The sequence below is a fragment of the Prorops nasuta genome, unplaced genomic scaffold (genome assembly GCF_024137725.1).
Source record: "Prorops nasuta isolate Cenicafe-Biocafe unplaced genomic scaffold, Cenicafe_Pnas_1.2 PNAS00008, whole genome shotgun sequence".
NCBI lineage: Eukaryota > Metazoa > Arthropoda > Insecta > Hymenoptera > Bethylidae > Prorops > Prorops nasuta.
In genome coordinates, this window is record NW_027116805.1 from 8,019,509 (window position 1) to 8,046,411 (window position 26,903).

Sequence of the window (26,903 nt, forward strand, 5' to 3'; positions counted from 1 at the left end):
ATTATGACTAAGATGTATAGGCTTAGAAGATTGAATTTAATATAAGGAAAAAGAACTTGGAAGGAAATTTAATATGGTATTGACGTACGATAAGCCTTCCTCCTTTTTGTGATATGGGAGTAGAGCCAAAGTAAGGAGTTTAAATTTTCGCGCGCATGCGCGTGTAAACATGGTCGGTAAGGATGTATTCTGCGTTCTCCGTGGAGGTGTTTGACTGTGTTTGACAATGTGCGTGTGATACGTATACGTTTTTTTATGGATTACATTATACAAGTTTACCTTCAGCCTTCAGGCTGAAAGAAGTGTCTCAAATATTTTAGTTATTAGATACTGGCATTTTTATAAAGGTAACTGTTATAAGATTCCTTACATAAATATTTTATCAAACATTATATTTGTCTCTTAGATGGCATTCTTCCATGCAAGTAAGGCTTTGCTAAAGCCCATGAACCCTCAATTATATAAGGTTAGTAATCTGTTTATGAATAAAGATTAATTATTTTCTAAACGGTTCTTAATATTTTACTATGATTCCTCAGAAATTATTTTAATGCTTTTATTTACAGTGTTATAAGCAGAAGTTAATATCCCTTTTGCTTTTCTTGTACAGGTAGCGACTCTCTTTAGAATGAGCCTGAAGGAAGATAGGGACATGTTTCATGCCACCAGGGGAAGACCAAGGTCTGAGATGATAAACTATCTAAATGAAGAATTTGGTTATTCAACGTATAAATATGATCAATTTTATAATGCTAATGGCAGATATGATAAAAATAGCAAATTAATTAGTATTGAAGGTCCTATAGCAGCTGGGAAATCAGAATTAGCTGCAGCAATAGCTAAGGATTATGAGTTCTTATATATGAAGCCTCCATCATTTGATGATGTTTATATTGACTCTAAAGGGCGGAATATGAGAGACATTGATCATCTGCTTCCAAAAAACTGTCAACTTTGCACATTGGAAAGGCTTTTCTTAGACCCTACTCATCCTGCATCACAATGGACCCAATATCATTTTTTTAAGTTAAAATTAAGTCAAATTATGTTAGCCAATTTGCATATTCTATCAACTGGACTAGGTGTAGTCATGGAAAGAGCAGTAACTTCTGATTTTGTTTTTATGCAAACTTTAAAGGAGCGAGGGGTTATTTCAGATGTAGCTTTAGATAGATATATAAGCGCTGTGCATATGGCAAGAATGGTTATAAACCGACCACATATAATAATATACTTGGATGTTCCTGTTGATGAAGTGGAGGTAATTTATTGTATTATACCTATTAGATTTTGGAAGCATGGTTTTTGATATTTATATATAACCAAACATTTAACTATATTGCTTGTAGAAACGAATCAAAGCAAGAAATATTCCATTTGAAGTTAATTCTAAGCTTTTGGATACAAAATTCTTGTCTAGTATGCATACTAAATATGAAGACTTTTTAAGAAGACAGTCACCATTATCTACAATTATGATGTATGATTGGTCAGATAATGATGGAGTTCCAAGAAAAACTAAAATTGAAAAAGTTTTGGAAGATCTGGAGCATGTTTGGCCAGAACCAGTGTATCCTTCTAGACAGTATTGTGACTGGGTATATGGTGATTGGAATGATATATATAATCAGATAGTGTATTTACAACGCAATTGGGATGTGGATACAATTGATAATGAATTAATGTCGTTCAATTCTGAGAATGATTTTAGTTTTAATTTCTCTCATGAAGATTTTATAAAACTAGTATCAATTTTAAAGGAGAAGGTATATGTATAATATTTTAAGAATTTAATAATATAATTTTTACTATATTCTTGGTAGAAAAGTAATAGATGAAATATCTCTTATTCTATGTATTATTTTATTTGCAGTATAAAGATTTGTATGATCCTGATTATGGCCAAGAGGTAGAGCTTACTGTTAGAAATTTGGTTTACAACAGAAATAGTATAGAGGAGATAGCAAAAATATTAAACGCCGATTTGGATCTAATAGATCCTCGCAATTTCACTTATTGGAATTTCGATAACAATGGAGAATTACGTCCCAGAAATTTCAAAGCAGAGCCTGCCAGGCCTAGCATGTTTATGGATTAGTCAGGTTGTAAATATTAAAAGATATATATTAATTTATAATATGGTAAAAATTTGTAGAAAATCATCAATGTACATAACATTTCAAATAAACTTAATAAAGTCAATACACAATTATTTCACACAATTTTTTGGACTACATTCATAAAGTAGCTTTCCTTCACTTTATTTATTCAAATATATTTTTCATACACATAAGGCTAATATAAATTTTACATTAAATTTACTTCATGTACAAATAATGATTTTGCATAAATGGGATAACTAGGTCTTTTATAGGTAATTATCTTTTATAAAAATAAATTATATAATTGTATTTTTATTGGAATGGAGTTTTCAACTTAATATTTTAACATTATACCTTGCACAATTAACTACATATAGTATACAGTTATAAATAAATATATATAAATATATATATTTATATATATACTCCACAGTTCCAAATATTACATTATTCTTGGATATTATAACGATAATATAAAGCTTTTAATCAAAATGTGTGTTCTGGGAAAAAAGTTTAATACAGTCTTTATATAAAGCATGATTATAAGTTAATTGTGTGGCAGTAATATTGAAGTTTTAATGAAGCATTTTGGATCGCTGGTGTATTTAATTATCAAAAAAAATTGAATTGCTGACATTCTTTAAACTATACAATGACACACAAATAGTATTTACAAAAACATAATATCTTCCATAAATTATCAAATTATGGTATTAATATGTAAGTCACATTATATACAGGAATTAAGATGTTAGGCTACAACATGAATTTGTCTTTCTAGCAGTTTTGTAAAATGCTTTGGATTGAACGCTAAGGCCTTCAGACTTTGATACCAAATCATCAAGTTTTTCTCCTCTTTCCAAAACAGCTTGCACTGAGTTTAGCTGAAAAAGAGTAGTTTGTTTTTATAGAAATAAGAATAATAATATAGCCTGTACCAAAAGGGATGATAATATATTATATACCAAAATAATTTTAGTTTCATCCAAATCTGTTTGCATTTTCATTAAAGCATCTGCTTCATTGGGATTTTGGTATTTAGATAAATATATATTTGCTTGTGGAAAATCTGTCAAAGCTTCCTTCAATGTCTGCCACATAGAGGGTTGATACTTCATAGCAAATTCGTCCAAAACTTTTGTAATTAATGTGTGAGCTACTCTTCTTGGATATTCGTGATCAGAAATTAATACTCCAGCCAAATTATCAGCTCTTACATAAACATGACACATATAATCTACAAGCAGAAATGTATTACTTTAACTTTAATTATTATAATCTAATACATTAATATTACTTTAAATAAATATTTGCCTTGCTCTTTGACACTTTGCCTTGCACAAACTTGAGTTCTTTCAACTATAGTTTTACTGACAAAGCCCATAAACTCTTTAATGCTGCTTCTTTGGAAGAATGAGAAAGATTCTACATCATATGCAGCCTTTAAACAGTTTGCACATGTTGGTTCCTTGTATAAGATCGTTAAAGCATATAACTTGACCATATTTGATGTTTGAAAAATCTACAACTTTAGGAAAAACTTAAATAAAAAAGATAATATTTTATTAATTTCCTTCAAATTCTTAAATTATTATTTTGTAAGATTGAACTCTTTAGCATGCATATTAAATAAAAAATTAGTATTAAATATCCTACATGAAGTTTTTTAAAATATATTGGAATCAATATCACTATTACTTACAATTTTATTGATTACAATATTTGGAATAAAATGCCAATTTAGAATTTCACAATTCCTTTTATTATAAACTTTTTTAATCTTTAATGATTAAAAATATTTATTTTGTTAATACTGTAAGTATCGAACCTTTAACAAAAAATATATATCCTTTAATTATAAAGCTCCAAAGAGAGCTGGTATTTCTTTGTTAGAAATACTTTTCGATCTTAGTGGAGCGTAGAAATTAATCTAATAAAGACATATTTATCACAGCTTCATCGATGGATGCACCTGTTTCAATTTTTAGAAAATACTACTAGCTTTGTTCGTGTTGCTTGTATTTTCTGCACTTTTCGTTAAACGTGTATACTTTGTGTGACGTATAATATACATTTTTAATGAAAAGTGCAGGAAGTACAAGCAACACGAACAAACCTACTGAAAGTTCAGTCCAGTGTGTGAGTGTGGTCCAGTGTAGTCGTGTCAGCGATGGATTGTTGTGTGTAGCTGAAGATATCTATTCTAACTTCTAAGGTAATTGTAACTGAAGTCTGAAGGTAGCAGGATAGTCAACTAGTCAATCATATGTATATGTATGTAGTACACGAACATCGTCAAGTCGGTCAATTCCACTATCATTGTCATTAGTCGTATACATATACTATTACATTATTAGAGTTACATACCAATGTGTGCAGTCAGTGATTCTAAAACCTTGTAGATCTCCAGCAATCGCCAACGACGACTCCTACAAGCGCGCAGATCTCATTTCAGTGGTAACGGGGAATCGTAGGAAACTTTCTTATATTCACTTACCATCTGGCATCAAATGGTTTTTCCAAGTTTACGTTCACCCTATAGATGGCATCGAAACTAGTTCCTATTACAGATAAAAACGAATACGAATATAATGAATGTACCTGAATAATTCAAAATAAAAATATATGCAACATTTTTAATGTAAGTGTAAATTCCCTTTAACACCGCCTTCTGTGTCAGCGACTACGATACTCGCACCCCCACGTGGGCCTGATAACAATATACCTTGTGGAAAGCGCTTGGTCAATAAGCTTTCACCAGTATATTTCATAAAATTTTCACACATATTTCCATTACTTATGAAAAATAACTACGCTCACTATTTTTCTTATGAAACTTTGCGAATTGTATCAGCCATGTCATCTTTTCTCCAGGACAAAACATATAATAATTATTGAATAAACTCAACACATAAAGTTTTTCAGTACAACGAGTTTTTTATTGCATTTTTAAAAACGAATACATGAAATAGACATTTATAAGAATTTGAATTAGTAAAAGGACAATATGATTCGGAACGAAATTCCATTTCTTCCCACAAAGCACGGTCCATCATGTCAAAAACGTTCCTAAAAAATTCCCGGACTCAATTTGATACGTTGCCACATTTTAAGAACGTTTTTAACATTATATGAGATATTTGGATAATTTTTTTATTTACTTCTATATTTTTTAGTCCTAACGATTTTAATGAAAAATAATTTTACTGAACACATATTCTTATCGATTATCAAGGAGTCCGTTGAGCACACATATTACTTTTTTTCTCGACGAGCTCTCAGAATCCGACAACGAGGAGAGAGCGAAAAATATACATAAGATTTTCTCAAAATGGATGATTGAAGATAATTCATAAATAATAGGAATTTACATTCATTTATATGTGATAGATCATTCTTCGTTTCTACACATATTGATAACCAGATGTTCCTGTTTCCTTATAACTATATTTAACGGGTTAGTCTAGGCACCATATTAGAAATCCAAAGGGTAATCCCAACGTGCTTCATGAAAATTCACTTTTTCGACTAATCAAACAAAACAATTGGAAAAAAATAAAATTTCTCCTACAAATTAGGACCTCCCCTTAAAATTTTTAACTCAACGCGGAATCACTGGACTTTTATGAGATAATTGAGAAAGTTCAACTTCCGGTGCCGAGTAACAACAATGCTTGAATCGTATCGTAGGACTTCTGGGGAGAGCTCGCGGAGCCTCGACGTTAACTTCCAAATGTGGGCTTTCAGGAATTTTATCGAGATAGTCAAATTGAAAATGGAAATATAGTACTTCCGACACATCACGCATCCCGATTAGCAATCCGGTGTTCGACATTTAATTACTATACTGATTACAGGTGGAAACTTACATTCGCTAATTGAGATCGGAGATTCGTCTTTGCTAACTTTTATTTTATATCATATACATCGAAACGATCAGAGGCTAGAAGCATCTAACAAATCCACGAAAACAGTAACTATTATACACGCGATATAGAATCCATGAGATCACAAAAGAAGTGTTAATTAACCTCCAAAAATTTCTTTGAAATGATGAAGGTATTGATGTTTCTCTTCTATTATTAAAATTATTGATTCATTTGAAAGATACGCAACGTTAAAATGTTTGACACAGTGAAAAAGTTTTAATGGACATAAATTGGCGCGACTTTCGGAATTATATCGGAGCTTCTGTAGAACGCACGAAGACGCGTGGGCGTGGGCACCATCTTGAAATTCTAGAGCTGCAATGTACGACTGGTACGAATGTCTAGCACATATTTATTTTACATATCTGTACACTTATTGAAGTGTATGGGGCTACGCTCTAACGAGTGTGTCTATCTAAAACGGCCAATATAGAGACTTGAAAATTGCTCCTTCTCTCCCTAGAATTTGCTTCTACCGTTCAAACTCTTTCCAAAACCGGAAGTTAACCTATAATATTGGAAGTGAAGCCTGATTGCACTCTGAAGTCGTACAATCTTGAGACGATCCTTATAAAATATAGTGTGTAATCTTATCTGAATTATCTTATGACGTTAAATTTATATTAGACCGCTCAGTTGTGTTTTTTTGCTCCTTCCTCAACGGAATATTTCACGTTGGTCTCCTTGGGATTCGTCGCGGAATCATTAAATTATACATATTTATCATAGATATACACAAATTGAGACAAAATACAGATCTAAAGTGAAAGCCACAAAATTTCTCTATTATTGCGTTTCACCATTCCTTTTGTTCATAATTTATCAGGAGTATTAATCTAATTCTAGGAATTGAGATTCTCGATAAACCTGCGTAATTGTTTTTCATCGTGTGCGCGATACCTTTTGTGCTAAAACTCTTTTAACCCTTTTGTATTTTACGTTTAAATAAAACAAAAAATTCATACATATTAGTTACTCATACTCGTAAACGGATATTTCTTGTTATTCTTTTGGAATTTTTTGCATTGAATAGCAAAAGGGTTAAAATTATTAGTTGAACAGAAATGACTGCTTATTCCTAAGTAAGAAATGTACAATTATGCACCGGGTACAATATGTTATATGTAAAAAGATCTATTTTCATTTAGTAAAAAAAGAATCTTTCGTTCGCTGGTTGAAAAATATATTGAAGAATCGGCAGAAAAGCTTTGCTGTCTCTTTATTCTTAAAAAGGAATCTTTCGTTCGCTCGTTAAAAATATAGTATATCGTTTTGCTTGCATCGTAAAAGGTTCCGGTGGGTGACTTTTCCTTCCTATATTTCTTTTAAACAGTACAATATTCGCACTTCTTACATATATTTATTTGTTAGAATCTATATAGAGTAGAGAGGTATTCCTAAACGAGATTCGTTTTGTGCATCACTCGAGATGCTACGATCTCTTCACTTTTATTGCGAGCTCTGCCAAACTTCAGATCCTTCTCCGTTTTTTTTTTCAGATTCGTAAAATGATTGTCCATGATTGTCAATGATTCGTAGAACTTTGCTAAAAAAATCCCACAGCGTTAAAGAAATTATAAGTATCTAAAATAAACATTTTCTGTTTTCCAGCACAAACGATCTTAAAATGATCTTACAATTGTCTAAAAATAAAATAAAGTATAATTTAACAAAATTAAAAGACGAAACAAGAAGAATAGTTAATATATGGATTATTACAGGAGAAATGTAATTAATATAACTGTTCAAATGAGTCATTTCTTCTCTGCTGTAGGATACACTGAACAATTTCACGGTACGAGAGGACCTTTTCGTGGCGTTTTACCATAATCTATAAAAAAAAATCTAAAATTACAACGACATTGGTGGATTACAAAGCTTCCTACGATTTTCGTTATAATTTTACAAATTTTTTTACAATACACATTGGCATTCATCTTTTCCTACTGATATCTCGTCTGACTTAACGTTAAGGACACTTAACTTTGTACATTCATCTCCATACATTAACCACCACACTGACGAGGCATATCCAATAAATAATCGTCTTGAATTTTTCCCCTTCTATAAACGATAAACAAAATGTTGTTTACGTGTAATGACATTAATGATTCATTCCCATACACTAAGTATACACTGACGAGGTATAATCACTATAAATAACTATAATTCTGATTTCTCTTTTCCTGATAAACAAATTTTTGTCACTTATCATTTTTCCTTTATATGCCAAGTACATGCATAATAATATATACAGCTGCAATTACTATAATATGTTGATATAATTGAATATAATTTCCAATTTTTGGGCAATTCAATTTTTGTCAAACGATTGCACATATTTCTCAATATTATAATGAAAAAGGTTAGCATACTATATAACACCGTATGGATATTATACACGTCATATAGAATTATACATTTGTATTAATATTTTTCAACATAGATATATATATATATATATATATAAATAATACATCTGTAAACATAAAAATATATATCAGTATTCATTGTTATATTAAATTGACGATAATACCATAGATCATTGTTTACCGCGAAATATTCTATGGAGAAAAAATGTTTATTGTATTTGAAGATTGCAGTTGTTTAAAAAAATATTCGATATTATATATATCGAATAAATAAATAAATCTGTAACCCGGTGCAGTGATGTTTTTATTGTTATTTTTTTTAAATACTGCTCAACTATATCTATATTTGGTAATATATATATCTTTTTTTTTATTCATCTGTGCTTATTTGTTTCACTAAATATAAGTAATATATATATTTATTTATTTATTTAAATCTATAATGCGGTAGATAAATAAATATCTCTATTTTGCAGGTACAAAAAGCGGTTCGAGTACACCTCTTACGCGTATTCATTGCTGCGAAATGGGCTCGAAAATTGTAATTTTCCTGCCCGTATGAGGTACGTAGTATACATACACAATGTCAAAAATCTCGAGATAACCGAGTCACTATAATACAAAGTAAAGTCAATGCTTAAAGTGTACGCTTTTATCGGATCTCGAGTAAAATTAGAGCATCTTGAAAAATGGCAGAAAATTTCATAAAATTTTTGTGCTACCTATAAAAAAATTGCGAGAAGTATAACAAAAAGTGAAGCGAATGGACATAAAAATGACTGGTTTTCTTTCAGCACACTTTAAGCATTGTCGTTATTAGTAACACACCGATCAATCAATTGTTGAATTAATTAATTAATTATAATAAGGGTCAAAGGTGCGTAAATCCACGCGTCGAAGAGAGTTAGAGTATCACAGCGAAGAGAAGACATATGTAAGTATGTGTATATCGTATAATATAATATAGTTTACTATATAATTAAATTAAATTTTCATTCATTTCACGTGTGCATGTTTACAGGATTTTACGTATACGAACGAAACGCCACGAATTCAATATTATTGTTTTATTACTTTTTGTTATTTATTGATTATCAGTATTATAAATAGATAAAAATAGACGAAATCTCTCTGTGCCTTCTTTAGTATAGATAGTATTATAAGCAGTTTCAGTCACGAATCAGAGGTTGATAAGGGAGAAAGTATGAATTTTACTACTACTGAAAATTGTTTAATTCTTCTGAACATTTTTTTTTAATTTTTAGTGGAATTTTGCATTATCTGGCATTTTTAATAATCGAGACTCGACTTATGATTGAATTTTTTCACAATTATCTAACCCACGACCGATAATTATCATCCCGTGAACATTGCAAACTCCGATTTATCATATATTTTACAATGATTGTTCCTTCAGTCTTTCTGTATTTCTCGTACGATGCAAATTTCCCTTTTTTTTCTTTCGTCCATTGACCAAACGATATATACTATACATATATATATATATATATATAGTATATACTTGTATTTTTCAAACGGGGTGTTGATTAGTACTTAATAATCAATTAGGATGCAATTCAATATTCACTTTTTTCTTTTCATTTGTCCATCGTGATATTTACACCCCTATCAATTAGACTAATCAGTGGATATTATTTTATTAATGAAAATTATAACGATATAGTATATAGGTATATTACAAGTATACTAATAATATGCAATATAATTATAAACTGTTCGAATTGGATTGTCTTATTGCGTCTGATTGAGATTTTACGATTAATCGAGATAAATGTAACTATATAGTCAGTATAATACAATTTATTAACCTGTACAGGGAATATCGGCCATGGGCTACTACGAAAGGACTATTCTTAGAATTTTTACTTTTCATTAAATATTAAGTGAAAGGGGAAGCTACCCTTTTTTTAGAGTCTAGGACGCGCCGCTACCGATCAAAAGCTTTGCAAGCGTTGCTTAGGAAACTTTTCTATGATAGACGAGATATTCAAGTGAAAAGCTATTAGGATCTTACATCCACCACGAAGACTCGGAAAAATATGCTACTTTTTTGAATCAGTTTTATATATTTAAATCCTATTACTTTTTGTCCTCGGACAGTCATTTTATCCTTATTGTTACAACTGTTTTTAGTTTTCGCGTATCGATCGGTTTTTGATTAAATGAAATTGCGAGACCAGCTCGAGTTTTTAATCTTCAAAATGGCGGCTTCGTTACTTTCTTTTAACTTTCCTCCTTTGTTGTTAGTTTTATTTTTTTTTTTCCCTAGTAGTCCTTCAACATTTTAGTCCAAGCTAGGAGAAACTGGCAAGTTTTTCATATCGTCGCGGGTAAAAAAGCTACCTTAAAAATTAGTGATTGTGTTAGTGCGCGGCGATTAGAGTAAAATTGACGATCGGCGGCCATTTTTCATTTTCTTTGGCGGCCCCGGATGTCTTCAGCGGGAAAGATACGGTTTATCATATAAGAAAAAGGCCGGGGATATGTAAGCTTACACAGTACCGGCCGGAAATGAGTTTTAGGCCTGCCAAATAGTTAGTGGCCGTGCGGTTTCCGGCGGATCTGCAAGCTCACTGACCTTGAAATTCTTTACACAGATCGAGAATCCATATACATAATCGTTGGATCTTCTTTCTTCTTTAACTTGTAAATATAATTTAATTACAAAGATTCTTCGATCTTCAAGGTCAAGAAGCTTGCAGAACTTTTCGGACAAAAATTGACATATTTCGTGCTTTTGACATTAAGAAACGGAAGTAGATTAGATCCGTTAATGCTGAACTGGTTTCCACCTTCTGCTTTATTGGATTTTGGTACTTTAGGTCCAGTAGAGGCTCCTGTTCCACCATGGTAGGTGCGATGAATTTTTCAACTTGTTTCACCAAGAAAATAATTCCTTCAGACTTCCAGTGTTTTGTTCATTCAGTTATTCCGGTCCCACGAGCTTCTGGTCAAAATTACTTGGATATTATGGCAATTGATGAATTACTTTGAGAATAATTAACCAAGTTTCGAATTCTTGAAGCTTTTAATAGTCCATCGTTTCTTCCGTACTTCCGGTTCCGTCTGCTTCCGGATTATTAGGCTCAAACTTTTCAACAGTACGACGATTTTTTTTAATATTTCATCAAGGAGATGGTTCCATAAACTTCCGGTTAAAAATACTCAGATATTTTGGCAACTGGTAAATTAATTTGAGAATAATTAACCGAACAGTTGAATCCTTCAAGATTTTATTTCATCATTCCTTTTGTTCTTCCGGCCACGCGAATTTCCGGTTTATCCGACTCGAATTCTTCAACGGTATGCGATAAATTCTTTAAGACATCTGATCAAAGAGATGGCTTCTCGACACTTTCGCCTCTTTGTACACCAAATTCTTTCAATTCCGCAAGCTTCCGGTCAAAAGTACTCAATATTATAATAATTGATGTATTATCTCGAGAACAATTAACTGAAGATTAGAATACTTGACGCTATCGATCCACTGTTCTCTCAGCACTTCCGGTTCGTTAAGTTGAAATTCTTCTGCAGTGCGATGAACTTTCCAAAAAAACTTCACCAAGAAGATGGTTCCTTGAGACTTCCGGTTCTTGTTGTACTCGATTACTCTGGTCCCGCGAACTTCCGGCCAAAAATACTCGAATATTTCGGCAATTGGTGGATCATTTGGAGAAATATTAGCCGAGTATTCGGATTCTTCACGCATCGTTCCTTTTGCACTTCCGGTCCCGTGAACTTCCAGTTTAGTAGGCTCAAATTCCTCGAGTTTTCAATAGATTCGCGGCGAGGTTTGTTCGGCTGGCCTGCACCTGGAGCTCCAGTAGGGCCAGTCCTCCCCTTCACGCGTCCGGATCTCTTCTGAAGAGCTGGTACTGCAACAAATTAATCATTTCCCCCACTCGTCATGCACTGCTGCCAAAAATAAATCAATCACTCTCAGGACAGTAACTCAATATACAACCTTCCATTTGTTCCTCTCTCTAATACAAACATATCGATTCTACCATTCAAACCTTGTGAAATCTCAACCATGGGAATTTCTTATAAATTAATAGAATCTTCTATTATTCAATATCTTTTCATCGTAAACTTCTCCTCCTCACTATACTTCAAACAACTACTATACGTAACTTTCAATTTGCGGATGTTTCGAATCTACGTCAATTTTAAAACCGTTCAAAGTATCAGCTATGAAATATCTTTTGGTTGGTGAGAATCTTTTTATATCAAAACCTGAAAGTGCTTTGGGTATAAATATAGTTGAAAATCTGTTATTTTAAAACGATATATAGAGTTTTGGATAAGAAAAACCTAATCTGATTGGATATTTAAGAAAAATTAAAATTAAATCGTAATATTTGTATACTTTTTATGTTAGGGTAAGCTTGAGTTTTCAAAGCAATGATAATACTGACGTAGATTCGAGTGGACCACTAACAATTGGTATAAGATAATTGAAATTCGAGAAATTTTGTTTTTGCATTACTAAGAATAAATAGGAAAAATTCGTATAGATACTGAGAGGCTTAATTTAGAATTTGATTTTTCAAGTGGGTATTTACAGACGTTTAATAGTATAGTAAGAGATATATATATATATGTATATATAAATGTACGAAGCCGCAACAAATAGCTACAAAAGCGATACCAAGAACTTTTAGCAGACAGGGCCTGAAATAAGTGGATAGACAGGTTTTTGGGTCGCACACAATCTTAGCCGGTGCAAATACAGCGTGTTAGTGTGTGGCGCTTCGACTTCCGACTCTGACAAAGCTCGAGAGAAGCAAATAGGCTCGAATTTGCTAGTTTGGGAAGGAAAGGTGGGGATGGGAGTGTGAGCAAGCCGGAAGATGATTTTCAAGTAATAGAGAAATAGGGAAAATAAGAGTAGAGATAGAGAGATAGAAACAAAGCAACGAGGAAAAACAAGCTCACAAAGTTATTCTCTATTTTTATTTAACAAAAACAAAAGAAATTATTAATAATTAATTCATTTCTTTAAAATTCTCTTCTACCTCTGGCCACTTTTGACCCAAGTAGATTTCTAAATATTTTGAAAATAATTAAAGGTATATAATATTTGTATATTTTTTATTTCATTTATAAAAAAGGTCATTCTTTGAAAGCTTGATCGAGGGGATTTGAGGAAATTGTAAATATAATGAATACGAGGAACTAGTGTGAAAGAGAAAAGAGATAGAAGAGAGAAAAAGATTTATATAGATAGATAGATAGATAGATAGAGAGAGAGAGAGAGAGAGAGAGAGAGAGAGAGAGAGGAATGGGATGAAGGGAGATGTAGTGTAAGAAGCTCGTGCTAGAGAGCAGTCGAGAAGAGTCTCAGGAAGCAAAGTGAATATTCTTACACTGTAACCGAGGGTCAGTGGGAAGGCTGTCCCGGTAGCTGGAGTGATGGAGAGAGTGTTGGTGGTGGTGGTGGTGGTCCATTCAGGTTGAGGGGTAGTTGTCTTACCATGTTGACTCCAAACTGGTGCAAGAGGCCTGATGAAGAGGTCGTGGACACTGAGGGCCTCCTGGAGCTGTTCATACTCGAAGAACCAAGAAGGTATGGCACACTGCTACTGGTATTCGGCATCCCACCCTGTCGAAACCACCCCTAAATAGCTCATTTAGACTGTCCAAATCACTCTACTGGCCTGGCTAAACTTTATCTACGTTTTGTCTTATGATACTTCTCAGATCAAATCATTTTTATTATTAACTAGTTAGTCTCTTCATGTTTATACACTAGTCTAAATTTATTATTATTTTTTAGACCATGTTTTTTTTGTTAATTTACTCATTTTTTGAATTTATATTGTTTTGCAGATTACAATGGAGCATTTACTAAAAATTGGGTTGTTTGTAAAAGTGAAGAAACGTACCGTAGGTGGGGACAAATTGATATTGGATCCACGACGTTCCTGAGGTCCAATGCTGGAGTGTCTACGGATGGGCAGACCTCCGCCTGAAGTGGTCCCTGGTGAACTGGCGCAAGATGGTGCTATCCTGATTTTAGGAGTCATCAAAGTGTTGTCCGATAAACGCCTCGTGGTGAAAGTATTGGCTACCCTCAGGAAATTGTTGTCATTTGTCGAGGATGGCGTGAACCAATTGTTAAACATTGCTGAAAAAATTATAACAATGTTGTAACAAATAGCATCTTGATTTAATAATAGAAAACTTTAATAGATAATTACAAACTTTCCATTAATAAATTGTTAATATCTAAAGATTTTGTTTAAACAAATTTTTATTAGTTTTAACGATTACACACCGGCAACTGAATTTTTCCTCGTCATGTTCTCCGCGGAAGCAGTCATCGAGATGGAGGCTAAAATAAGAGTAGATGCAAATTGTAGTGGAATATTGTAAAATTAGTTATTTTGTTTTAAAGAATAGAAGATTGTAATGAAAAAAACTTACTGATACTGGGTTTTCTAGCCATATCCTCAGCAGACGAGGTTTTCCTCTGATCGATTCTCACATTAGGAATGCTAAATTGCTGAACGTGCATACTGTCTCTCATGTAGGACCACGATTTTTCTGGGCTGGACGTCGTTCGATTGTCCAATGATAAGCTGTTCTTACGATTTCTATAAAAAATAGCGCCAGTTGGTTAAATCTTTCGAATCTCAAGAGGCATTGTTAATAATTTCACCTGAATAATTATCGGGTTACCTTTCTATGTGATTTAACATCTCTTGCAGTACGTCGAGCAGTAAAATACACTGCTCCAAATTTAATGCTGGGTTTACGGTCTGTGGCAGTAAAGATGGCATTGCCCTTGTCGCCATCCAGTTTACGGATAATCCATATTTCTTGTCTTTCAACATTAGTTTGTAAATATCTGCAAGAAATTATTTCACTATAATAATGATAATCGCTGAAACTTTTTATACAGTGTAAAATAAATGAGTGACATATTTTCGAGAATTTTTTTTAGGAATCAAAGCTCGTCTAGCGAATTTCATTACTTTCATCGAAAGTTAAAGAATTTTAATGCCACTTACTTACAACCCGAACGACGATTTCGGGATCCTGCAGTTTGACGCTGCAAAGCAATGGAAGGATACAGTCGATGATCTTTTGCTTTTCCAATCTGTTGAGGATATAGGGGATAACTTTCATGAGGACACGTGCATCGGTGGTGCCATTCGTAAATGCTTGTAAAAGCTTAGGAAGAACGATGGCTCTGATAGTCTCGTCGTCCAGGTATTCCGTCACGTTCGACACAGCAACGAATGCAGCTGTCTGCGGTAAAAATATCGATTATCAATTATAGAGGAAAGTAAAAGAAATATATCAATCTCTATAATGAATAGAGCTAACAATTAATTTACAATTTTCCAATAAAATTATAATCAGTATCACCTGAACTTGAGTGGTCGAATTCTCGAAAGAGGTGTAAAGAAATGGTAAAACTTCCGTATCGATGTATTCTTCGGGGGTTTTCTTCAGGATCACGTGAAGATTCTCGAGCAAGGTCACTGTACCCTGGATGGACTTCCGGTTTGCGAATAACGTTCTGAATAATAATGTTCTCCTTGGTAAGATATATCTATTTTCGATGAACGATAAAAACTGTATTATCCTTTGATCAATCACCTGAAAGCTGGAAATATAATCTGCTTGTACTCGTCCTTCGTGCTGTTCTGCACTATGTAAAAAATCGGCTGGAGAACCGCCGACAGGACTTCCTGGGATTGAAGCTCCGCTTGCAAATAACACCAGATGTGCTGGTACCAGATTTTCTGCGGGATGAAAGTTTCGAAGAATAATGAAAATTCATGATGAAAATCCAGGATAAAAATTGTGGGTGGAAATTACGAAATAAGGAAAAAAACTGGTAGTGTTGGGTAATAAATTACTATGAGGGTTGTGGATAAAGATTTGAGATAAAAGTGGAGTATGTAAATAAGAGGAGAGAACGAAGGATAAAAGTTGTGAGTGCTGGGTGATGAATTATGGGCTTTCCGTCTGACCATACAAGTGATGTTTCTACTACCTTTGGAATATATGGCAACAGCTCGACCAGCGTTGTCGTATAAAAGTGCTCCTTCTGCATCACGTCCTTCATTTTACTGACGTCCAGGAATTGCAAAGTGTGAACTATGGGATCCCTGGAAAACAGAAATTTCTGAAATAAAACTGAAAATCTTGAAAATTTGACAAAGGACCTTTGCCATGAAAAATTTTGCATCGCCACTCTTGGATAGTATAAAATCAAATATTATTCTCGATATATTATAGGTGATTGATGATGCTTACTGAAAATATTTGATCATTGACACAACTTGAGCCGTTGGCCTCTGTTCAAGATTCTTGTGGACCAATCTGGAAACTGCCTCACGAAGCGGAAGTGGTACCATTGGCAAAATTATGGAAACTTGTTCATCGAGCTGAAGATTCGAGAAATCATTGAAGACTGTTTAAGTTCAATTTTATATAATATTTGGACGGATTGAATGAAGTAAACGATGACTTACATTTTCCAATTGTTTCAAATAATCCGAACAACTGTGATTGGCCTGGACCAGAGACTTGCCGTGATTGAATATGGCACATATCGTCATCCCCAAACTGTACATATCACTCCAATATCCACACATTTTAGTTTGCTGCACTTCCGGTGCTTGAAAAGATCGATAGAATTCATTGAAATAAAAGTCAAGTAGTATTAAACGATATTTCTCAGCCATTTAGCTCTCTGCTCAGTGTGGACCAGCTGTGACACCGATTAAATTTAAAGGGGATTGCTTTTAAAGCTACAGCTTTAAGGGAAGATGCAAGGGGATGATTTTCAATCAAATTTATATCCTCCGCAACGATTGTTGTTTTAACTATATATATTGCAACCAATAGAATGATTATGCATGGCTCCAATATTATTCTCACGTGTCTCAAGGGTTAATTAACTAGGAATATTCATTGCTCATGAAAGCTGCACAAACCGTCTCAAAAGAAGCTAATTAACATCGACAATCATCCGAGTTTTCCAAGATATTCAATTACCTTTTAACGTCGAGTGATAAAAGGACTTACGCTTAATGGAATTTTTCCTCTAAAAAAGAAAACTGCGTTTGGACACATTTCCAAGAAGGCTCCACCAATATTCACCGACTAGATTGATGTTAAACATTGAACTCTTGTGATGAAATTGGGGAAAAATCTATATTATACTATGAAAATTTCGAATGGGGAAAACTTCTAAACGAATTCACATATATATATATATATAGCTATATAAATTGCTTCGTTCCGAAGTAGTATAAAATTTTTAAAAATTTTTGAAAAAAGAATAATTACCAATATAATCGAGATTAGGCTGGGTCATCTTGGGCATTCGATGAGTCCATGGCTGTACGGGTATGGAAACGTCGTTGAGTTTTTCTGCGAAAGAAATATACATAAACTAATTTCTGATTAGATTGGCAGAATATATCAAGTCTTTGAAAATTTAAAAGTCAATTTTTCCTGTTATTTATTTTTTCGTTTTTCTTTTGATTTTCATCGTTAATTCACTCAAGCTCTTTTTCTCCCATATCAGATAGGTTGAAAGTTTCCTGATTTACAATATTGCTGGTCTCGTTGAAAGAAGGAAATTTACCTGTGAACTCGAATCCTGATAGCTTCCACGTACCCCTCTTTGTGATGATAATACTGGTCGGACAAACATTTCGATGAATAACTTTGCAGTTAGCGTGAAGGAAGAGCAGGGCTTCGGTTACCTGACGGCAAAAGATAAATATTTAGCTACAGAAATCTTTTTTTAATGTTTATTCAAATTACCCTGCTACTAATGGGTGAAACCGTGAAATGACAATCATCGACGAAGAATATTATTTCAGAGCGACAATTTTCATGTGCAAATTGAGTGCAAATACGAAGGGTATAAAATTGTTCAATTTGCAGGAGGTAAATTATCTTGGTGAAATTCGAGCTTGGTATATAAGAGCACTTTCAGACAGGATTTCGTCGTCCTGTTACACGTTCTCCGATTCCCCCAAAATTATCCTTTACTGCAAGCACAAGTCCTGCGCACAGGATTTCGTCCTGCGGAAAAGGGTCAAGGTGATTCTGTGCTAGGGAGAAATATCCAATATCCATTAGTGGGGGGTTTCAGGAAATTTAATAACAATTTTAACTCGAAATTGGTGCTGCCAATAATTTCTGTGCTACTTCATTGTCGAAATAATTTGCCAAATAATAAATAAATATATTTCTATATAGATAAATAAATGAGTGAGTCCTTCGACGAGAATTTTCAGGATAATGGATTTTAGGGATTTCTTTTTCTGAATGGGATGGAAATTGCACTGGCACAGAGGGATTAATAACTGTTCTCGTCCTGCTAATTACTTCGCGTTCATACAACATTGCAACTGGGCGTTGAATTTAAGCCAATTTTCAATTTATACACTCTCCTATCACCAGATATACTTGGGAACCTTCGTTGTTAATAATTCATAAAATCACCAAAAATCGATATCATTTTTTGCTAGAAAACTGCAAATCAAATTCTACAACCTTGATGATTATTTGTTTTCTTTGCGTGTACTTGAATCTTCGACTCGTATCACTGAAAAGTGAGAGAAAATATTTGCAATTTACCTCGGCTCTGTATAATCTTCGCTATATTTTTATAGAATTTCGTATGTGCATTTATTGACTTTTTTCACTGCCAGGATTACGAAAACATTTTTTTAAGTAGTAGAGGTAAAGCATAATATGTATTTCTTGCAGGTTTGCTTCGAGGTGAAAGGAGTGGCACGTTGCGGTGAAAACTGAAAGCTTTAAAATGAAACTGGTAAGTTTAGGATTCATGGAGTTTCCATCGAAAAGCGTATCCAGCTCTCACAAGTGGCTGCTAAGAATATCGAAGTGCGGTCACATTCAGGTTATCGAGAATCTTATTCAAAAGTTCGATATAGCACCGAGTCAAGTGGTTGCGGATGTCCCTGCATCGCCCGACGATATCCTCGACTTTTCCACGTAAGTTTCCATTGCAAATTCACCCTGCATCGGAATTCCTGCTTTTCCATCAAATTAATTTTCCTCTATTTGGCAAGAGTGACTAAAATCGTTTGTAAATATTAATAATTCTCATTTAAAACTTTCTTCGACTCTCTCCCTATAGACTTAACAGTTTCCAATTTTTTCAATTAAATAATCCACAACGAGAACTTTTCCGAATATCTTCCTCTATTTTTAATCATAAACTTTAATTTTGTTCTTTAACCTAATTAATTGATATAAAAATTATTCGGTGCAGTTGAAGTATCGGTCGTTCAATATAATTATAACGACAAATGGCTCTGTTTGACCAAATTAAAAATTTTTCACTGCAACAGCAAAGGAAAACAGACTCTTTCCTAGATTTTGAATAATTAAGTATTTTGTTATTAAATATTAGCTTAGAGGCAAGTAAATACAGAACTTAAGTTTTTAGCTGCTAGGAAAGCTATTGATAAATTAATATACATTCGTCGATCGATTAATCTATAAGGAGAGAACGTATAGTGGTGAGTGAAATAATTGATGCTGGCATTTCAACGTACTCGTGTTTCTTTTTTCACACGCAAGTACTATTTTTCTTTCAAAATTATTAAAGTTTATTTCAGAAACAAGTGTAAAAGCACGGGGCTCAACGTTTTAGTTATTAAAAAAGTTATTGATAAATTAAGGTATTCGTCGATCGATTAATATACTTAAGGTGAGAAATTAAGGAGAGAAGGTACAGCGTTGTGTAAAATAATCGATCTCTCGACTAATAAATCTTTAAGGAACGGACATTTAAAGAGTTCGCAGCTGGAGTTGCGTCAGCAAACTTTTCTCGTTTTTCTCAAGGGGAAACAAGTTTGCCATATATTTTTTTTTCTCTCCTTCCTGTTTCTCGTCGCTTTAGACTCTCTCGAAACGTTGTTCTCGCCCACCTGGAGAAGTCCGTATCGTATCTCGATGTCGAGCAGTTCGTACTCCTTGATGAAAACAGGCCTGTGACTCGGCGTGGGTGGAGTTGGCTTCGCCACGTTGGTCGCTGCCTGTGCATTCAAATTTGCCTTTTGCTCCTGGTAAGCCAGAACGTTCGCCAAACTTGCCAAGATCGGCTCCGAAATGAATGCCAGGGTCTCTGGACACTCTTCAACTTTTATTGCCTGAAATATGCAATTCCACAGGTTCGAGTAAAAATATGAAACAAGCTCGAATAGCTCGGTAAGTTTGAGGTACGCGTAGAGAGAGAGAGAGAGAGGGAGTCTCGTCAATTTTATTCTTTACTACTTGTGGAGATAAAGCTGTCGAATAGTACAAACGAAAATACACGTATAAAAATTAAATTTTATTATTTTTTCCCCAGCTCGTTATAATTTAATGCGAAAAGTAGACTCGCGAATGAAGTTTTTGCTTGTTACGAAAAAAGAGGAGTAAAAAATGGGCATAACATGAAAACTGCATCTTTACTTTTCATATATTAAGGTAATAAAAAATGCAATAAAATGTTTGATGGACGGAAAAATGTTTTATGAATAAAATTGGCGGGAGAAATCTCTTTCTGAAATCTCGTGATCAGATATAGCAATAAATAATGGAGTTACGTAGGCGACCCAACCTGGAGCAGCTTTGGATGTGAATAACGTTCTATCTGCTTGGCACCCTTGCGTAATATATCCGTGATAAGCTCCTTCCGCTTCGGTTTCGTGAGCTTCTCCACGGATCTTTTGTCGAAGATGAAAATCGAAACCTCCTGCAACATTAAAACCATTCGTACACTATAATAAAATCATGAAACGATATACGTTAATACGAACAGAAAATACAATAAAACTGTCGAACAAAAATCCTGTTAAAATAATAACAATAAAGCTCCCACGGAGTGTGTAAAACAATTAAAAATTAAACATATATGAGCAACGATAAGAGTAAATAATAAAATATAAATTTGGTATCATTGAAGCCAGTTGTCGGTATATTTATTTAAAAATTCATGTGACAATATTATACCATAGACCGATAATTTTACCAAAGCAGTTTGCTTATTTAAAAGTTGATAAAGGTTCTTCGAAAAAGCAGCTTATCTTCTCTAGCCCTGGAAGTTGGTCGCTAAATACTTATCTCTTTGAAGAATATAAATTGTCCGTGTATTGGTGGGGACGTGGTATGTACCGTTCCGCTTTGGCGCTACGGAATTAGTTAGTAACTCGGCGAGAAGTTTCTCTATCAAACAGCTAAGACGTAGGATTTCCTTGAATTACTAAGAGTCTTTTCTAATTAATCCAATTAATGCTTTATCATAATGGTATTCGTCGATACACGCGATACAATTTTCTTATTATTATTAGTAGTAGTAGTACAAATATGCTTCTTATCATTATTATCATCATGGAAGAAAGGCGAATATTTGAAGGTCAATATATCAATTTTCTTAGAAAAGGAGAATTTATATTTTATCAAATAAACAAAAGTGAGATAATTCATTACACAGGGTAAATTTGTCAAGAGGATAAGCTTCGTGGAATATGGAAATTGAAAGCTATCTGTGTTTACCTTTCCATCTTCCTTCCTGTATCCATCGTAGATCCTCCAAATGTTCTCAGGGCCAGCAGTGCCGCATTGTTCTCCGATTTCGTAGGTATTCCGTATTGGGTTAGTGGCACCAGGAGCCGAACTGTTGCTCTTGGACTTGGCAAACATCCTGAATTCCCTACTGCAGGCCTCATTCAATCACTAATCCTCCCCGACGAATACCCTTTGATTATCTGTCAATCACACAAATTCCACCCTCCATTAATTCCCCATGGAAAAACAACATTTAACATCTATAACCAAACCAACTCGTATCCCTGTTTCCACCCTTAATTTTTTTTTCTTTTATTTTATTTAACTTCTTTCATTGACTCCCCTGAATATCCACTTATTATCTCACCTCCATTATCCCTTTTCTCGATTTTATTCTCGATGAATTTTACAATACTTTATTTGAGGTTTTAAAAATTTTATTTAAAAAAATGAATTTTTCGAAAAACTCATAATACGATATTTCATGGGAGTGATAAATCTTCGTGGTTGGAACGTGTCAACTGTGTCAAAGCCCATAGTGGAATTCGACAGGCAATGACCGAATTTACATCGAATGCAAATTTGCATTTAGATTTTCTCTCCTTTTTTTCACGCACGATCTACTTTCCCCAGTGCCAGTGTTCGTCACTTATACACCCTGTCATTTTGCGATCTGTCGCAATTGGAAATCTCGCTCTTGCTGGGAATAAGAGGGAGGAACAGTGGGTGGGGAAGGGGGAGGGGGTGGTGAAACTCACTCTCTGGAAATAACGGGGCAAAAGCACGAAAAATATCGCCACTATTTGACCAAAAAAGTTTCGCTTCTACAAATATTTACGAACGCTTTAGCGAGATCGACTTGAAAAATTTATTGGTAAAGGAAAACATCCCTTTTCCATTTTTCACTTTATTTTATTATTGGAGAACAAATGCAAGGAAAATATCAGTTTATACGGGCAGAATGTGAAAAAAATGCGACTTTGGGAATTGAATAGCAGTGTAAAATAACATAAATTTGGATGAAAATCATATAATTTTAGGGAGGGGGGGGGGGGAGGGGGAGCCGAAATATAGGGATAACAATGTATACTTCGAGCTACCTGAAAAATTGATTGGTAAAAGAAAACATCCAGTTTCAATTTTTCCCTTTATTTTATTATTGGAGAACAGATGCAAGCAAAATATCAATTTATACGAGAAGAATGTAACAAAATTGCTAATTTGGGAATTGAGTCCTGGGGTAGAATAATAGAAATTGCAATGAAAATTACATAAATTTTGGAAGGTGAAGGAAATTCCAAATATATGAATGATAATGTACATTTTGAGCTGTCTGAAAATTGATTCGTAAGAGAAAAGATTTTTGTTCCAATTCTTTCCTCTATTTTATTATTGAAGAACCAGTGCAAGAAAATGATCGATTTACACGAGGAGAATATAAAAACAATGATTAATTTGGGAATTTAGTTTGGGGCAAAATAACACAAATTTGGATGAAAATTACATAGACTTAAGGGGAGGGTGTGAAAATTCAAAATTTGAGGATGACAGTGTGTACTTCGAGCTTTCGCCATATTTGAACGAGAAGCAAAGGGATTATGGAAAACAACGAAGTTACAAGCTGACATTCACTCTCACGTGGGATGCCTCTCACATCCTAATCTCTTGTAACGAGCATTCGAATCGGATTAAAGTGGCAGTATTACCAGGGAACACCCACAATCCTTCCTTCGTACAGACATATTTCGTGCAAACAACTTTTTGACACGTCCCATATTGAAAAAAGTCCAAATCCATCGAGGCATTCCACCCACGTACACGCCTTTCGATAATGGCGACGAAAGGTGAAATTTCAACTATCGAATTAATGCAATTTCCTCAAATCTCACACAAGAATTCATCGTTCGATCGATTGAACCAAACAAAACTTACCCTTTAAAGAACAAATCAAAGTACTCTTATATATATTTCACCATGGGCGGACCAAATATAATTCTATACTACTTTGTATATCTACAATTATTTATATCTCCATCTTTACAATTAATCAATGAAGATTATTGTTAATATTTATCAATTAACAATATAAATTGACTTGTAATCTCCAAGAATTATTTCTAACCCGTCCTCTCTTAGACCTCAGTAATTCGAAATTTTACAAAAAGAATAATAAGGAATATAAAAAGATGAAAGTTTCTTTCTCCAAATAATCCAAATTTTGTCGAGAGTATGAATTGAAGTTTCGAAGTTTGTATGGTGTAGTTCAGTGGGATAAAATGGAGAGCATTGACAAAGGCATGGTGGGGTGAATAAGGATGTGGCGAGCAATAAAGGAAGAATGTTCTTAGGTGGATGGAATAAATCCAATTGGTTTCTAACCCCCGAGGATGACTTTCAGGAGAAGATCCTGGGTTCAGTAAATCGTGGATTAGTGGAGAGACACGTCTTTTGGCCAGCCACTTATCACCATTTAAAAAGGCAGAAGAGGGAATAAATCGTTGAACACAAAAAAAGATGCTTCGATGGGTACAAAAGATTGCTATACATTGCTGGAGGATATAGGAGGGGTGGGAAGTAATGGTTAGGAGGGGGAGGGGAGAATCAGATTCAGCAAGGCTAAATATGGGACCTTCGGGGGTCGAAGGTCCTGACGATTTTCAATCATGCGACCCTTTTCCTGGGTGAGAGGGTTGATAGGGGTGGTTTGAGAGTCGAAGGCTAGTTTCCGAGACTCGAAGGTGATCGAAGAGATTTCCGTAGGGGTGTATAGGCTCTCGCATAGGTTGACGCGAACCGGAGGGAGTTGGAAAGTTTTGGGGAAGGGTCGAAAGTCACGCAGGCGCCTCGTTCCATAAAAGGGCATCTTCCCTCTCGCAAGGATCCCCGCGGGAATCCTACTGGGTGATCGATAACTCGCTAGTCGAATCCTTCGATAAACCTACAGGAACGATTTTATCCTACGGGATGTGCACTGAAACGTCAAATAGTCCTGGCGAAACTGCCTAACACTGCCGCAGCTCCTATTTTCAAATGGCTGTTAAAATCGTGTATCAAGGATCATCAATTTCTCGGGAAATCTAGTGGAAAGGGATAAGAAAAAATCTGGATGCTTCGTACAAGGATCGAGTGGAAAAGCTTTTTTTTATGTACGTATATGTATATGTAGGAGGATTTTTAAATAGGAAAGATGTGATGTAAACTAAAACGTCAAATAGTCCTGACGAAAATACACAATGCACTGTCGAAGCTCTCGTTTTCAAATGGCTGTTAAAATCATGCGTTAGGATTCATTAATTTCTAAAAAAATATAGTGGAAAAGGATGGGAAAAAAGCTCCAAGTTTCGTGCTAGGATAAAATGTAAAAGCTTGGAATTTTTGCAGTAGAGCGAACTGATGTAATTTTAATTATATTCTTCCATTAGTATATGTGCAGATTGGAAAAATTGTAAATATATGAAATCGTGCTGGAAAAGTTATTTAGATGTTATCGCAGTTTTTATTTTGAAATAGCTGTTAAAATCACGTGTGAGGTATCATAAATTTTCAAAGAAATCTAGTGGAAAAGGACAAGAAAAAAGCCCGAAGCTTCGTGGAAGGTTCAAATGGAAAAGCTTGATATTCTTTTGCATAAAAACGACTGATGCAATTTTAATGATATTTTTCCATATTGGAAAATTTTAAATAGCGACAATTTTTGATGGAAAAAGGACTGTCGTACTCTTTATAAATCAGAGATTTAACGGGAAAATATGCCGTGGGCTCTTGGCGAGCTTTTCTCGTGGAACGAAAAAGATTTATGGCTCATGGGAATGCCAGTTTTATATGGCGGGTGAATCGTGGTGAGCTCGCAGGATTCCTGGAGAACGATGACGCTCGAAACTATCCTGGATTGAATATTATCCAGTTTTAAAAGAACATAGACTTTTTTCTCTCCAGTTTCTGGGGTAGAAAACCTTTCGAAGGAAAGAAATAACTGGAAAGGGAGTAAGTAGAACGAGGGAAAATTAATGGGCTAGGAAAATTGGTGGAATTTGCGAAATAATCCAAATCAATGTCGTCGCAGGATCAAAAAGAATTATAGGAGCGATGAAAGGATATAATACTTTAAAAGGTATTGCGAGGAATATGTATGAGGATGTATCATGTATGGCAATAAAATGAATCTATTTGAATTTATAATGATGGATTTGCAAAAATTTCTCATATGGAAGATATTTCTATGGTTGACAAGAAAGGTTACTTGAAAAAGAAGGAATGTTCCGTACAATCTTGGATAAAAATCTAGAGAATGAGAGCGATGGGGTGGGATGAGGAATAGAAAGACAGAGAGAGAGAGAGAGAGAGAGAGAGAGAGAGAGTGGAGCGAGACAAAAAAAAAATAGGAGTTGGTAAAATGAATTCTTCAAGAGGGCAATAGAATCACAAAATATTCCCAAGGTAGAACTCCATTTAGCATGATGACATTTCAGAGATATTTAAATATTTCTGCTGGTTCATAAATACTGGCTGAATGTGCTTGACGTATTTGCAGTTAGAATGTATTTAATTGTTCCCACAAACGTGCACAAAGGGCACTTCCAGTCTCGTTTCGAATTGAGCCATTTAGCAGGATACCAGCTTCCTGACAGAAGACGTAGAGGCGAATCGTAACTCTCTCTCTCTCTCTCTTAACACTACAAAATAATTTACGATTACAATCTGCATTTACCCAGGCCTCGAGATTTCGTCAAATAGTCAACTCGAATAGTTCCCCTTGAATTTCAAGTAATCTATAGAAGCATTGCTATTTGTTTTCGCGAGATACACAGAAAAAAAATTAATTCAGTGGTAAAGTCAATAAATGGTCAGACGTGATGTAAACCACACGTAGAATTTTATCGTGGAGAATTCGAGGCAACGAAATGGTCAGGAACAGCTGG

At 34.3% G+C, this 26,903-nt stretch overlaps 3 protein-coding genes and 2 long non-coding RNA genes across 14 annotated transcripts in view; 3 read left to right on the forward strand and 2 right to left on the reverse strand.

The window, feature by feature from the left end:
• Positions 1-208: 208 nt before the first annotated feature.
• ND-42 (NADH dehydrogenase (ubiquinone) subunit ND-42) lies at positions 209-2,212 on the forward strand. The gene is made up of 5 exons (XM_066730089.1): positions 209-347; positions 407-466; positions 611-1,261; positions 1,350-1,766; positions 1,874-2,212. The coding sequence occupies exons 2-5, from the start codon at positions 407-409 to the stop codon at positions 2,096-2,098; spliced, it is 1,353 nt and encodes a 450-aa protein (XP_066586186.1). The 5' UTR covers positions 209-347; the 3' UTR covers positions 2,099-2,212.
• A 285-nt stretch (positions 2,213-2,497) lies between these two features.
• On the reverse strand, positions 2,498-4,557 carry Ykt6 (YKT6 v-SNARE). Of its 8 annotated transcripts, none has more exons than XM_066730095.1 (5): positions 4,470-4,557; positions 3,805-3,930; positions 3,417-3,630; positions 3,068-3,339; positions 2,498-2,986 (listed from the first exon to the last, which is right to left on the reverse strand). In XM_066730095.1, exons 3-5 carry the CDS (start codon positions 3,604-3,606, stop codon positions 2,846-2,848), a joined length of 603 nt encoding a protein of 200 aa, XP_066586192.1. In that variant the 5' UTR covers positions 3,607-3,630; positions 3,805-3,930; positions 4,470-4,557; the 3' UTR covers positions 2,498-2,845. The 8 variants fall into 8 exon arrangements, with proteins under 8 accessions (XP_066586192.1, XP_066586191.1, XP_066586190.1 ...); XM_066730094.1 differs by lacking the exon at positions 4,470-4,557 and adding an exon at positions 4,223-4,449; XM_066730093.1 differs by lacking the exon at positions 4,470-4,557 and adding an exon at positions 4,219-4,449.
• On the forward strand, positions 4,251-4,737 carry LOC136775375 (uncharacterized). Its single transcript, XR_010822927.1, has 2 exons — positions 4,251-4,317; positions 4,505-4,737. It is a non-coding gene; the product is annotated as an uncharacterized lncRNA (long non-coding RNA).
• Positions 4,738-8,872: 4,135 nt separating this feature from the next.
• Positions 8,873-14,391, forward strand: LOC136775374 (uncharacterized). The gene is made up of 3 exons (XR_010822926.1): positions 8,873-8,966; positions 9,273-9,337; positions 14,257-14,391. It is a non-coding gene; the product is annotated as an uncharacterized lncRNA (long non-coding RNA).
• Positions 9,331-26,903, reverse strand: part of bma (SCY1-like protein bma) — a 45,422-nt gene continuing 27,849 nt past the window's right edge. Inside the window, exons 2-18 of one of the 3 annotated variants that reach the window (XM_066730087.1) lie at positions 21,973-22,184; positions 21,038-21,172; positions 20,364-20,585; positions 18,038-18,158; positions 17,737-17,820; positions 16,917-17,062; positions 16,699-16,829; positions 16,436-16,550; positions 16,036-16,181; positions 15,802-15,955; positions 15,441-15,681; positions 15,109-15,277; positions 14,854-15,023; positions 14,705-14,761; positions 14,313-14,554; positions 13,794-14,029; positions 9,331-12,299 (exon numbers count right to left, since the gene is read on the reverse strand). In XM_066730087.1, coding sequence (XP_066586184.1) covers positions 13,808-14,029; positions 14,313-14,554; positions 14,705-14,761; positions 14,854-15,023; positions 15,109-15,277; positions 15,441-15,681; positions 15,802-15,955; positions 16,036-16,181; positions 16,436-16,550; positions 16,699-16,829; positions 16,917-17,062; positions 17,737-17,820; positions 18,038-18,158; positions 20,364-20,585; positions 21,038-21,172; positions 21,973-22,119 — 2,502 coding nt within the window. In that variant the 5' untranslated portion in view covers positions 22,120-22,184 and the 3' untranslated portion in view covers positions 9,331-12,299; positions 13,794-13,807. Of the gene's footprint in view, positions 12,300-13,793; positions 14,045-14,312; positions 14,555-14,704; positions 14,762-14,853; positions 15,024-15,108; positions 15,278-15,440; positions 15,682-15,801; positions 15,956-16,035; positions 16,182-16,435; positions 16,551-16,698; positions 16,830-16,916; positions 17,063-17,736; positions 17,821-18,037; positions 18,159-20,363; positions 20,586-21,037; positions 21,173-21,972; positions 22,185-26,903 lie in introns of all 3 variants that reach the window. The other 2 variants (XM_066730088.1, XM_066730086.1) reach the window with 2 other exon arrangements.